Source organism: Acanthopagrus latus, chromosome 22, assembly GCF_904848185.1.
Source record: "Acanthopagrus latus isolate v.2019 chromosome 22, fAcaLat1.1, whole genome shotgun sequence".
Classification (NCBI taxonomy): domain Eukaryota; kingdom Metazoa; phylum Chordata; class Actinopteri; order Spariformes; family Sparidae; genus Acanthopagrus; species Acanthopagrus latus.
Window position 1 is genome coordinate 18,150,790 of NC_051060.1, and position 12,499 is coordinate 18,163,288.

Consider the following 12,499-nt stretch of genomic DNA (forward strand, 5'->3'; position numbering starts at 1 on the left):
CCAACAGGATCACAGAACAGGTATTCTGTCTTCAGCAACCTGCCTGTTATGATATAACAGCCTTTTTTATCATTTGTCAGTGACAGATTTTCAAAATGTCCCAGTTTCGTAACTCTTTTGTGTCTCTTCTAGTATTTCAGACTGAGCTGTATGCCAACGAACGCCCTCATGTAAACTCCTAAGATTTCCATGCTGACCTGGTTTCTCTATGTTGTTTGCTCTGCTGCGGTTGACCCAGTCTTTTGTGTCCTCTTGCGTCTGCATTAGTTACACGATGCTATGCAAACTGGTCTTGTGGAAAACAGCTTCATTATGGTGATGTCCTCTGCCCTAGAAAATTGGCAAACAGTGCTGCAAATGGACAGCTTGTGCGCAGGGGGGAAAAGGACTACAGAAAGGTCAAGTGCCCGGACGTATTGACCAGGACGACCCAACCACAGCCACACCACAGCTCCTGTTTAATCTCCTCAGAGCTTCCCGTACCTGTTCCTGTATTATGCCGTTGAGAGAATGAGATGCTAACTAGCTCTTCCTAAACGGGTGTGGAGAATTCCCAACGGCCAAATACTAGAAAGATAATGAGCAGGGAAGCACTTTAAGATCGACGAACTATTTATTCAGGCATGAATCATGGCAGCCTGAGGAGTTGAGCTGTACTGCCTAGAGTGTGCTTGCATTCGTGTGCTCGGCCACATTAAGACAATTGGGATCACTTTCTAATCTCCACCACACCTTGCATCAATTCTTTTCATTGTCTGCCTACTTGCCAAAACATGCCGCAGCGTTTAATTGTCCTTTGGTGTTTCAGGTACAGTCACAAAGCTTCCTTCTTCTACCTCATCTTTTCCGTAATATGACATTGCCTCATTTTAATGAGCGCAAAGATGGATTGGACATATTTCAAAATGCAAGACCAGACCTCTGCACGATGCTGTCATAATGTCATTACCCGCGGCCTCCTCACATGTCTGAGCTCCACTTTCCACCAAACCTAATCCTCATCCCTTTGCGCTTCACTCTGTTTGTCCGCAGAGGTAGAATTTGGCTCGGCGCATGAAGGACCGAGGAGCATCAGCCGCAACAGACGGAGGCTCACTTTAAGTGTTTGTGGCGTGGAAGTACAAAGAGCCAAAGTCCTGCCCCACTTTTTACAAGTTTCCCATGAATCTTTGGCATTCACGCCGACCAAACATGCTGAATGCTGAATAACAATCTTGAGAAAAAGTGACCTAGTTTTATCATTGTTAGGTAGACAGTAGTTGATATAACCCAGTATTATTGTTTTTGGTGTTTCAGTGGAGATAATCTTTTGTGTCCCATAGGCTAATGGATTCACGCAATATGGGTAAGCACATAGTAGATGTCTACCCAGAGGTAAAATGAGACTTTGGCATAATGCTGTAACTGATGTATAATCAGGACAAACAAATCATTCAGTCAGTTTGTCAAGAAGTGTAGATCTAGGTCACCACATGTTAGCTAATACAATGATGTTTAGTATCATATTAGCCTGAGTCAGAATGTCACATTAGCACCACAAAAGTTTTATCACAAAGGAAATGAAGTCACAACTCCAAAGAAAAGCGAAAAAGACAATTTGAGGGTACATGTTTACACTCATTTGTTTGGAGAGTTGAAGACAATATGCAAAAATGGCTTGTAAATCACATCATAGTGCGTCAGCAGGCGCAGGTGAGGCTCGGTTAGTGATGGCTTATAGGATAAAAAGATGACTTTGTAATTTGAGGAGACGTGTCATATGTAGGTCATATGTAGTCATGAAAGCAGCCCATTTCCCTCAGCTACCACAGACCGTATTATTCGTCTTTTATTTTGGTTTATCTCACTCACTCTAACGTGCATTGTTTTCGAGTTGCAGCAGCTGTTTTCAGTGCACAAGTTCAAGAAACACTTTGTGCCCCAGACTCAAAAACATTTGCTAGATTAGCTACCAGCTGGAGCATTTAGGTAGAAGCCAAAGAGTCAGACATTTCCCCCAGGAGTTAGTAGCGACTAGGAATAGAGGTATAGGGAGAGTCATCACTCGACCTACATCCACCAGGTGGTATCGTGATGCTAATGTTGCTAAAGCAGCTGTCTGGTAAATGGTAGTATGCCCTGTGTTATGTTTGCAAGGTAATTGTGTTGTTTGATGCAGTACTTTGGTTGTTTGTCTACCTGCCCAGGGATAACACATGCTAATTAGCTGCTTGCTAACTCTGGTGCAAAAGCTTTTATTGTGTATGCAAAAGTATAACAAAAAAATAAAAGCAAAACAATACATTTCTACTTTCACTGACCTCAGCAATTTGACATCCACTATATATCCACTATATAATCACATGCCTTCTCCGATGCAAATCTTAGGGCAAGAGACTACTTTTTACCTGTTATCCTGCAGCACGTTGCATCTTCAAAAGTATTTTATTGAGCCCACATATGTCTAGGGACTTTTCCACCCCTGAAAACGCAACCCATCGCTGCATAACAGGTTAAAAAAACAAGGGCACAGGTTGTCGGGTTTCAGTTTGGGATGGCGCGCAGCCAAAACAAGAATGCAAGGCAATAAAAAGATTTGCAGCGAATGATTCACAAGTGCAGGTTTCAGTTTAGTCACGGCAGCAGTGAAATTCCACACACAGGACCTTTAAAAGCAAAGGGACCGATGCTGTCATGTCACCTTTTTTTAGATAAGTAAATATACTGCACCTAACAGGGATTGACATGCAGCTGCACACATTTGGCTCTCTGCAGCCAAGTAACTCTCCCTCTTCCCTCCCTCGGCACACAAACACAGGGGGGGTAAACTTGGCTGGGTTTGCTTAACCTGCTTGAACCGCAGCATTTTCTCAGGACTCGGCTTCATCTCGGAGGCTTATCTACCACAAAACCCAGGCTCGCCCGCTGTGGAAAATTCCCCAAACCCAAATGTGACAGGAGAGCCCTGAGAGATGGGCGGCCTGGTGAGAAAAGGTGAGGCTGGCTGTGAGAAAGAGCAAGCCTACTGTGCGTGACACATGACATTCAAAGAGAGTGAGCGAGAAAAAAAAAGAAAAAAAGAAAAAAAAAAGGAAAAATCAAAGCCAAAAAAAGCAAATGCCTCAGCCAGGATAAAGGAAGACGAGAAAAACACAGATCACTGGTTTTGTCTTTGCTCTTCCATATTTTACTTTTTGTCTCTTATAAGAAAAGATCTGTCATTTCCGATGTCAGGTGTCATATTGGATAAGGTTGTGTCGCTTTAAAAGCAACATGTGTAAACAAAGGATAACAGGGTTATCCTAGGTCAGGATTGGATTTCCCTTAACCTTTATCTCTCTAACATGACAACACACATTCACTTACCAGTTTCCAAACAGAGAACCAAATGTTCCCGTATGTCCATTTATAATTAAAGACACATTAAAAGTAAAAATGAAGACTGGGCTTCGGCCAAAAGAAGACAGAAAACGTCTGTTGGCTGCGGCTGTTCTCTCCTCACATACATATCAATGAGAAAGGCTCTCTGCAGGAGGCCCATCACATCCCTGCAGCAGGCATGAAAACAGACCCTTTATGTATTCCGACTGGCTAGACTTTTTCCGGTTTCCTCGTGGATATAAAATGGAAGGATGCTCCATTTTCATCCCCCCCCCCCCCCCCCCACCTTCCCATGTCCGATAAGTGAGGTGAAAGTTAAATGCTTGGTTTGGCCCGAGGCACCGGCAGTGTCCTCAAAGTCACGTAGAGCAGGGCGAGACCGGCCTCAATGAGCCTTTTCCCTTCTCAATGAAACCGCCACAAGAAGGGGAAGATGTAAGATAAATCAAGAAAAAGGGCGGAAACGGAGGAAAGTGAAATAATCGCTGACTTGCTTTGTTCCAGTGTTGTATGTTACGCTATGACTTGGAGGGTGTGTGTGCTGGGTGCAATAAAACACGTCGCTTCAGACCTCCTAACCTGACGTTTTGGGTGGTAACCACTTAAACACACGCTATGTTCTCAGAAGCCATGTGAGTGCTTGTGTGTGTGTGTGTGTGTGTGTGTGTGTGTGTAGAGTCGTGCAAGCGTGACACAGCACATAGCCCACTCCCCAGTCAAAACACAGAGGGTGGGACACACTCCGGCTCTGTGGTAAATGTCACATACAGCTCACCAGGGGACGTGATTTTACACACTTGCATTCAGGATAGGGTGCGTCCGTCCCCCACCCACCCACACACCCGGTGTGCCTTCTTTTCCTGAACTGGCACAGGAGCTCAGGCGGAGCAGAGTGCACGGCGCTCATCTGCATGCGGGACGCGTTGCAGGACGTCAGTCTCGTCTCGCAGCGCATTAAGGCTCGATCGGATGTTTAGCGAGGAGAGGAGGCATGGTTAATGAGGGGCAGGGAGCGGAGGGGGGGCGCTGGGAAGATGAAACAAACTGCTGAGGATGGTTGTAATAGACACATTTTCAGCATCACTGCTAAGATTCTAAGAAGTTTGACATGAATTGCTTGCCAAATCACTTAAAGGGTAACTCTGCCAATTTTACACATTAAAGTGTGTTTACAGGTCTCTACTGTATATGTGGAAAAAATAAATAAATAGCATGAAGCCTTTTGTGGCTCCAGGGGAAGCTGCATGTAATCTGATAAACTGAAAAGTAGCCCACTGGTCCAGTGCTGTACTCCGTTCACACTGTTTGTCTCATTCTGGACAAACAAAACTAATCAAATAGATACATCAGACCACAAGATCACTTTTTGATCCCAAACATTCTTCATCCTTTTCAATCTTCCTATGAGGGACCCTGGGACACAAACTTGGTTTCTGTCAGATGATGGGCCCATGACGTAAAAAAAAAGTTTGAGAAACTGTCATTTGAATGCCCTCCTGTGAAGCACCAAGGACTTTCCCTGACAGTTGTTGAAGACAAAATGTGCCTCCAGTCAGACAGTCACCGAGTTCACTCAGCCCACTGACATTCCTATTATTCTCTCCTCAAACTTGTTGTCCGACCGTCACACGGGACAGTCTGACATTTATTCACCTTTTTTCTTACATCAGCAGGCCGGACGTAAACACAACTCAACGTGAGTCCAGTTCAGTCACTTCTACATACATACGTTCACTAATGACGTAAAGACAGAACAGACTTTGACCAAGTGAGCAGCCGTGAAGGATGAACGCTGCGACACATGAAAAGTACAAAGTGTGCTGATAGACCTGTATTCTTGTAACAGACCCAGAATCCGACATGTTCTCCATCAATCCCCATGTCAGAGATGCTATCAGGAGTGACAGCATTCCACAGACATCATGCAGACTTCGAGGTAAACACATTGAACTACATGTGTCAAGGTGTTTGAATTTGAGTTAACTAATGAGTGCGTTACAAAACAGCTGAAGAATTACCAGCTCGCTCATAAAGTTCTGCTCTGGAGAACTGACTGGGATGTTGGTTTTGGTTGGCCTAAGGCTCACATTGTCACTTCCTGAACTGTCGTGCAGGACGCGCACCTGCACTGCACAGTAAACTATTTAAAGGATGTCGAATTAAGTTTCTGTTCCTAAATCCACAAATTGTTCTCCTAACGTCTTCACTTGAAATGGGCAATAAATAAGTTTTGCCTTATCTGGGTCAGCCTCGTCATTTGAAGCCTTTAATACGCACTAGTCACTGCATTTTAATTGCTCAGCATGGAGGACGGTGGTACAAGATATTCAGCCAAGAGTGAATGAAAAAAGGTGCTAGGGTTGAAACCATGGCATTACAGGTGTGGCCATCTGGGGTCTCTATAGCCAGCAGTGACCACAGTTGGATGAGATGGTGGAGGATATCCATGATAGTGACGTCATCAATCACAAGCTTTACTGTCTATCTTCAGAATTTACAATGGAAAGTCAGGTGAAAAAAACGTTTCTGGAGCTTCGCGTTGCAGCACTCCCCAAAAACTGAAGTAGATGAAAAGAGAAAAGACATTAAATGGCTCAATGCAGCATTTAAATGATTTAAAAGCGAAAATTTTCACAGAAGCTGTTTTTAAACAAGTTCCTATCTACTTCAGTTGTTTAGGATGTGAAGCTCAAGAAATCTTTGGTAGACCACAAGACTTCATCTGACTTTCCATTGATATGATGGTTTTGGGTGAACTATTCCTTTAAATCGAGTAAGAAGAAGTCATTTTCTCATAAGCTTACATACAATTGGACTAAGTTTTGAAACCAGTGGCTTTGCTCCCCCTGCTGCCCATCAGAAAGAATGTCAGTTTGAGGCATTTTGCATTTGCATCACCTTTCGCTCCATATTCTATACAGTTAGTGATTACAGTGTTTTGCTTTATGATATTGAATTTATTCATTTGCATTGTTCCATTTTGAGCTTCTCGGACTTTTGTAATCTACAGATGTGACTTCATTACATGCTGCAGTGATCCAGGAATGGCAGAAAGACAAAATTTGTCGTTGGAATTCATATAAACTGCAGACAGAGGTTGATAAATGTCAAGATTAACTCCACATTTCTGAACTTGCTCCAAAGAGAAAATGGTTGTAACCAATGGAGACCTCAGCTGCTGCTGCCATCTTGCCTCAGTGTTTGATCGTGACGGTCTTCACCTCAGTGAAGAAGTGGTAGGAATCCTTCCCTCCCTCCCTGCCCACGCCAGAGTTCTTCATCCCTCCGAAAGGCAGGTTCAGATCTCTCACCAGCCAGCAGTTGGTCCACACCAGACCGGCCTGTAACCGCTTGGCCACCCGGTGAACCCTCGCCACGTCCCGGGTCCACACGGTGGCAGAGAGACCATAGCGCACGTTGTTGCCTTTGGAAACAGCCTCATCCTCGGTGTCGAAGGGGCTGACGCAGGTGACGGGCCCGAAGATCTCCTCCTGTATGACACGGGAGCTGTCAGATATGCCCGAAATAACAGTGGCTGGCATGAAGTAGCCGTTGGCGTTGCGCTTAGGGAGGTCCAGCTGGTCGACTCCCTCACCGCAGTGGATGGTGCCGCCTTCGGACTTGGCGAGAGCAACAAAGCTTCTGACCTGGGGATCAAGAAAAAGTGGGATTTCAACTTTTTCATTCTTTTCAAATAGAAAATTCTTCTTTCACAGTGCTGCTATGATCACCTTTTCCAGGTGCTCTTTGCTGATGAGCGCTCCGTTGTTGTTGGCGGGATCAGAGGGCACACCTGTTTTCCACTTCTTAGCTGCAGCTACAAACCTTTCCAGGAACTCAGAGTAGATGCTCCTCTCTACATAGATCCGACTGGTGCACAAGCAGATTTCACCCTGAGAGATGTCAAGGGGGAAGACAGAGGATTTATTGTTTGGGACATTGTTTTCATGCATATACCTCTTACAGAACACGAAACATGAGCTCCCCCATGTGGACAAATCATGTTTCTGCATCCTCATGACAGACACTGAAAAATAACCTAATTTCTTTGACATAGGTAGGTACACTATGCAGAACTTTTAAGAAATAATGACTGATACTAAAGTAGTCCCTCTCAATGAACATTTAAGACTCTTGATAATTAAACAAATACACTGACCAACACTCTTTCTTACCTGATTTGAGAAGCTGGAGCGAACTGTGGTCTCGATGCACTTGTCCAGGTCCGCATCGGCAAAAACCAGAGCAGGGTTTTTCCCTCCCAGCTCCAGCGAGAGCTTCTTACAGTAGGGGGCGCTCCGCTCTGTGATGCGCTGGGCGGTGGCAGTGGAGCCAGTGAAGGAGATCAGTGGGACATCAGGATGGCCGACGAGGGCGTTGCCTGCTCTCGGGCCGGTGCCAAACACGATGTTGACTACTCCAGGTGGAACACCTGCAGAGACAGACAGGTTTGTGAGAATGCTTTTTTTTAACTGTGTACTCAATGAACTGCTGTTGCATTGTGGGTGCTGTAGTCCTACCTGCCTGCTGCATCAACTTGCACATCATCCAGGCGGTCACAGAGGTCATCTCGCTGGGCTTTGCCACCACCGTGTTGCCCGTGGCGATCGCAGGTGCGATCTTCCAGGTCAGCAGGTACAGGGGGAGATTCCACGGGCTGATCAGACCAGCTGCAAACTCAACGGAACCATGTTTTAAAACTCACAAAGCACAAATAACATTTACAGATTCTAATGTAAACACATTAAGCGCTCACCCACGCCCACAGGGCAGCGGATGGTGTAGTTCAGGCAGTCCATGTGGTTCATCTGGCTGCAGTCTGTGGTGTGATGGAGCACGGAGGACGCGAAGAAGCGGAAGTTGTGCACGGATCGGGGGATGTCCACATTCCGCGCGAATGTGATTGTTTTACCTGTAATGTTACAACAAAGCAACAGATGTGAATGAAGAGCAGAGAAAGATACAAAGCATGAGAACTTTACTTTGGCACCATCATCAGGTCAAAAATGTCCCTTTCACTCATGCTCTGCATCTGTGACAAAACAGCCCAAAAATCAAAAGACAGGATTTCCCTGAATGTAACTGTGAATGTTTGCACTCCCAAAAATTACAATTCAGTGTAAGTCATTACATTTTTGTTGACCTCTGGACTTTTCATCTCTTAAGATTGTACTGTGTATAAAAAAAAAAAAACTGACATTAAATTGACTCGAGCATTCGCGCCTCTCAGGGCAGAATCTGTTTATTTTGGTCAGTTAATGAGCTGTTCTCTAGCGCCACCCTCAGGCCGGATGTCAGCTTAGTGCACAACATGAAAAAGTTCAATGACCCCCTTTTAGTTACCCTATTTCCTCTGGCACCGTTTTTCATTCCCACTATTGATACAAACCTAAAAACAAATATGTACAGTACTTTAGAAGTCAATATTGTGGCATAAATTGGGAATCGCCAAAAACTATATGAAAAAAAAAACCCCAGAAGTGTTCAGAAGCAAATCTGCACACCACAGTTCAGTCAGTTCTAGTTACTTATGATGAATGCTGCTTGAAGTACTGACTGAATTGTGTTCAGTGTGGTAACATGCTTACAACCACAGCAATTAGAGAGATTCCAGCTTTTTAAATGTAAACATGTGCTGCTTTTCATTGTCTTACATCATAATTCTGACCCGACGGTCTGTCGGACTGATAAGACGACCGACTCTTGTGCTGACACAGCATGTGCTAGAACATAATAAGACACCTTGGTCTCTGGACTCAGCCTGGGCAAACTCCTCCAGGTTGGCTTCCATCAGGTCAGCCAGCTTGTTGAGGACCTGCGCCCGCTGCTCCGGGCTGCGCTCAGACCAGCCGGGGAAGGCCTCTTTAGCTGCTGCCACCGCTGCCTCCACCTGCAGGCCGTAAAGCACGGACATATTAACACACTCCTCGGTGAGACACTACGTCGGGGTCATGGCCCACCAAGCGGCCCTAAGTTCAATGTGAGGGGGAGGTAAAGGTTTATGTTGCTCATTTTCTCCTGTTAAGTCTATTTTTCTTGTGAAATATTGGATCCCTTCATCTCTCGCAGCCACTAAAGATCCTTCACATCAAAACTTCAGAGAAGGAAAAAAAGTGCCAAGGTGCAAAAGCACACTGCCACATTTGAAAATGGCTCATAACTTACAAAATACAACATGATTAATGACTGCTTTCAGGCCCTAAATAATAAATCCCACCACTGTTGTGCACAAAATATGAAGGTTTACTGACACGTGTTAGCCGTGATTAATGATTACTTGACTTGTTGACTCTGTAAAGAGCAAAGGTGCTTTCCTCCACGCCATGAAACTGTGCAAGTATTCAATGCAAAATAAAATCATTGACAAAATATCATTGATAAAATGCAATCCAGCACAACATCCCTGCAATATTCGTAAAGTTCATGAGAGTAAGCTGAGCAGATGTGATGAGTCAAACCTGATCTGATTGCAAAAAAGTTTCAAAAGTTGCAACACATGTGAAACACAGGTCAAGTGCAACAACAAAGAGGAACAGCAGAGCCTCTGATAGACTTTGTACAACCCCACAGATATTTCAGATTTGCTTCAACAATATCTCAACATTAAGGCTTTCCGGACGTGTTGCTGCAGAGTTGTCGCCGCAAAAGAAACGGTTCCATGCACCTGCTTTCATTCTCAACAGAAATTCTGCAGAGAAAACACAGAATGGATCGTGCAGCATGATAAAAAAATAAAGTAATACTGGATGTCCCACCTCCTCCTCGCCACTGTCAGGCACTTTGCCGTACACCTCTCCGGTGGAAGGGTCGTAAGAGTCAATGTGATTCCGACAAGGCACAAACTTCCCCCCGATGAAGTTCTCCAGAACCAAAAGCTGCTCCGAGGTCTTCGACATGGCTGTCGACTGATGCTTCCAAGCAAATACAAAAAAGACTGAGAAAATGACTGCAGACTGCTGCAGGAGATGTCTCTGATCACAGGAATACAGCCGCACAGTAAAGTTCACCTTCGCCTTAAACGGATCCTCCCACTTCACTCCAAGCTCTTCTGTCACACTTCACAAATGCCTGTGAAGCTAATGATTCTCCCAGGCCGAGGTATTGTTTTTTAACCAGTAGTCACAAACTCTGAAACTGATGAGTGTTTCTTAAAAGATAAATAAAGCTGGTGTAGCTTTATATTATTAATAAGGGTAGCTAGTTTCAAAAGTCACAGGTATGACATTATGTTTAGATCCATAGCATGTTAACATGAACTTTTAAGGTGTCGTAAGATCATCATGAATTTGTAGTTTAGCTGTGATGCGAGAACTTGACTTAACTGAGTTTTTGTGCCTTATTTTGTGCCATTTTTTCTCATAGACGGCCCTCGTTATACAAGGTGGTGTAATACGCATGCATGACTATACTTCATGTCCACGCTGTCCACTTGTGCTCGTTCATGAGCAACCGCACCATGCCAAGGATTGCCTAGTGTGAGTGCACCCCGGTCCTCAACTCATCCTCAGCACAAAAATAGTCTCACTTTAATGACTCATTTGACACAGATTAGTTGGAGTGCAACACACAGACAGACCTGCAATAAGAATAACTATAACAATTTTAAAAAATACACAAAAAATAAGCAATGTTCCTGCTGATGGTCTTTTTTGCACTCACATAGGCAAGTCAGACTGAGGCATCTCAATTAAACTGAGACTGTTTCATAACCAGTTAGAGGTTCCTTGTCATACAGTACTTGAGTAAATGGGCTCAATTTCCACCGTTGGTGCTTGTACAAACTTTGACCTCTCTAATACCTTCCTAGGAAAATTTCCCCCATCATCGCAGGGCCCCTATCTCTTACTTCCTGTTGTGTATTACTATGAGCACCAGGAAGGAAAGGCTTGCCCACGTATGGACAGGCACGAAAAACCATGCATGTTGTACAACCAGTTGAGCACTTATGTGGAAAAACGTAAGTTTTACAAAGTACAGACTCAGGTGGCCAGCTTCCTTTGACGAGGCCATGGCATCATTCATCCATTTACATTGAGAGTGATTAATGAACGTTGCCCACAGGACTTGAAACAGCTGTTGTTGCTCAACATCATCGTCCTCTTGGCTCTTTAGATGCTTCAGAGGCTCCTCAGGAGTCTGTCACCAAAAACACCCCTAGGTTTTGTACTTCAGATTAGTTCCATTGTGACTGACATATTAAACTGCATGACTTTATGCACATGATGTCCCAAGAGGCAGCATGTTACGGAACATCGCTACCTAGTGGTAGCCAGGGGGAAATTCCTCCTTGTTATAATTTTGATCGAGGTTGAATTAAGAGATGCCAACAGTCATGAGGATCAATATTAGCTCAAACCACAGTCCAAAGCGAGCAAGCGTTTCCTCAGACGTCTTTCAGCCAGTGTTTGTTTTTGTATACTTGCTCCTGCTGTTTGTCGGGTCTGAATTGACTCGTCATAACTTTTCCCCTGACACGTTATATATAATTCTGCAGCGTTTGTAACTGCTGATGCTGACATGGCAGCTGTGCATGTGAGTCATATCAAGCTGAAAGAACCTCGGTTGGCAGCATGTGTTCGCTACTTTATATACATTGCATGCATTCAGCAGGTTCACTGTGGGATCTTGCAGTTTGCAGCTTTGTTGTCCATTCTCAGCAATAATTAACCTTTATCCATCCGTCACGCACATTATCTTTCCTGCGTGTGAACACAGTGTTTATCAGAGACATAATCTGATAAGTCTTCTGAGAAAGATCTCACCCCGGAAGCCTTCAAAATTGCAAACACACTCTTGTCACTGTCCACATCTTTATCTGACTGTGATTGTTGCTTTTTCACTATTTTGCTCTTGTAATTTTGTGTCGTGTCCTCTGGACAGGGTGACCAGCTGCACACCTTGTGATCTCTTTGTGCCTCTTGATTCACAATACCGCGAAAAAAAAATGTCCTTTCACAGGGTTTTTTAGTTACATGAGTGACTGTCAACGTTTATGATCTATTGAATCATCTACATTCAATTATTTTTTTGGATAGAAAACAGAAAAGCGCTTTTGATTCACAGCGGCTCTGTGACGGCCTTTTATTTTGAACCGATGCCGAGTTAAATCTCTTCTATATGACCAGGACGGTGATGCCTT

At 44.3% G+C, this 12,499-nt stretch overlaps 1 protein-coding gene across 1 annotated transcript; it reads right to left on the reverse strand.

The window, feature by feature from the left end:
• Positions 1–6,302: 6,302 nt before the first annotated feature.
• aldh8a1 (aldehyde dehydrogenase 8 family, member A1) lies at positions 6,303–10,378 on the reverse strand. Its single transcript, XM_037085414.1, has 7 exons — positions 10,116–10,378; positions 9,103–9,250; positions 8,117–8,272; positions 7,881–8,030; positions 7,536–7,792; positions 7,092–7,253; positions 6,303–7,007 (listed from the first exon to the last, which is right to left on the reverse strand). Exons 1-7 carry the CDS (start codon positions 10,254–10,256, stop codon positions 6,555–6,557), a joined length of 1,467 nt encoding a protein of 488 aa, XP_036941309.1. The 5' UTR covers positions 10,257–10,378; the 3' UTR covers positions 6,303–6,554.
• Between the last annotated feature and the right edge of the window lie 2,121 nt (positions 10,379–12,499).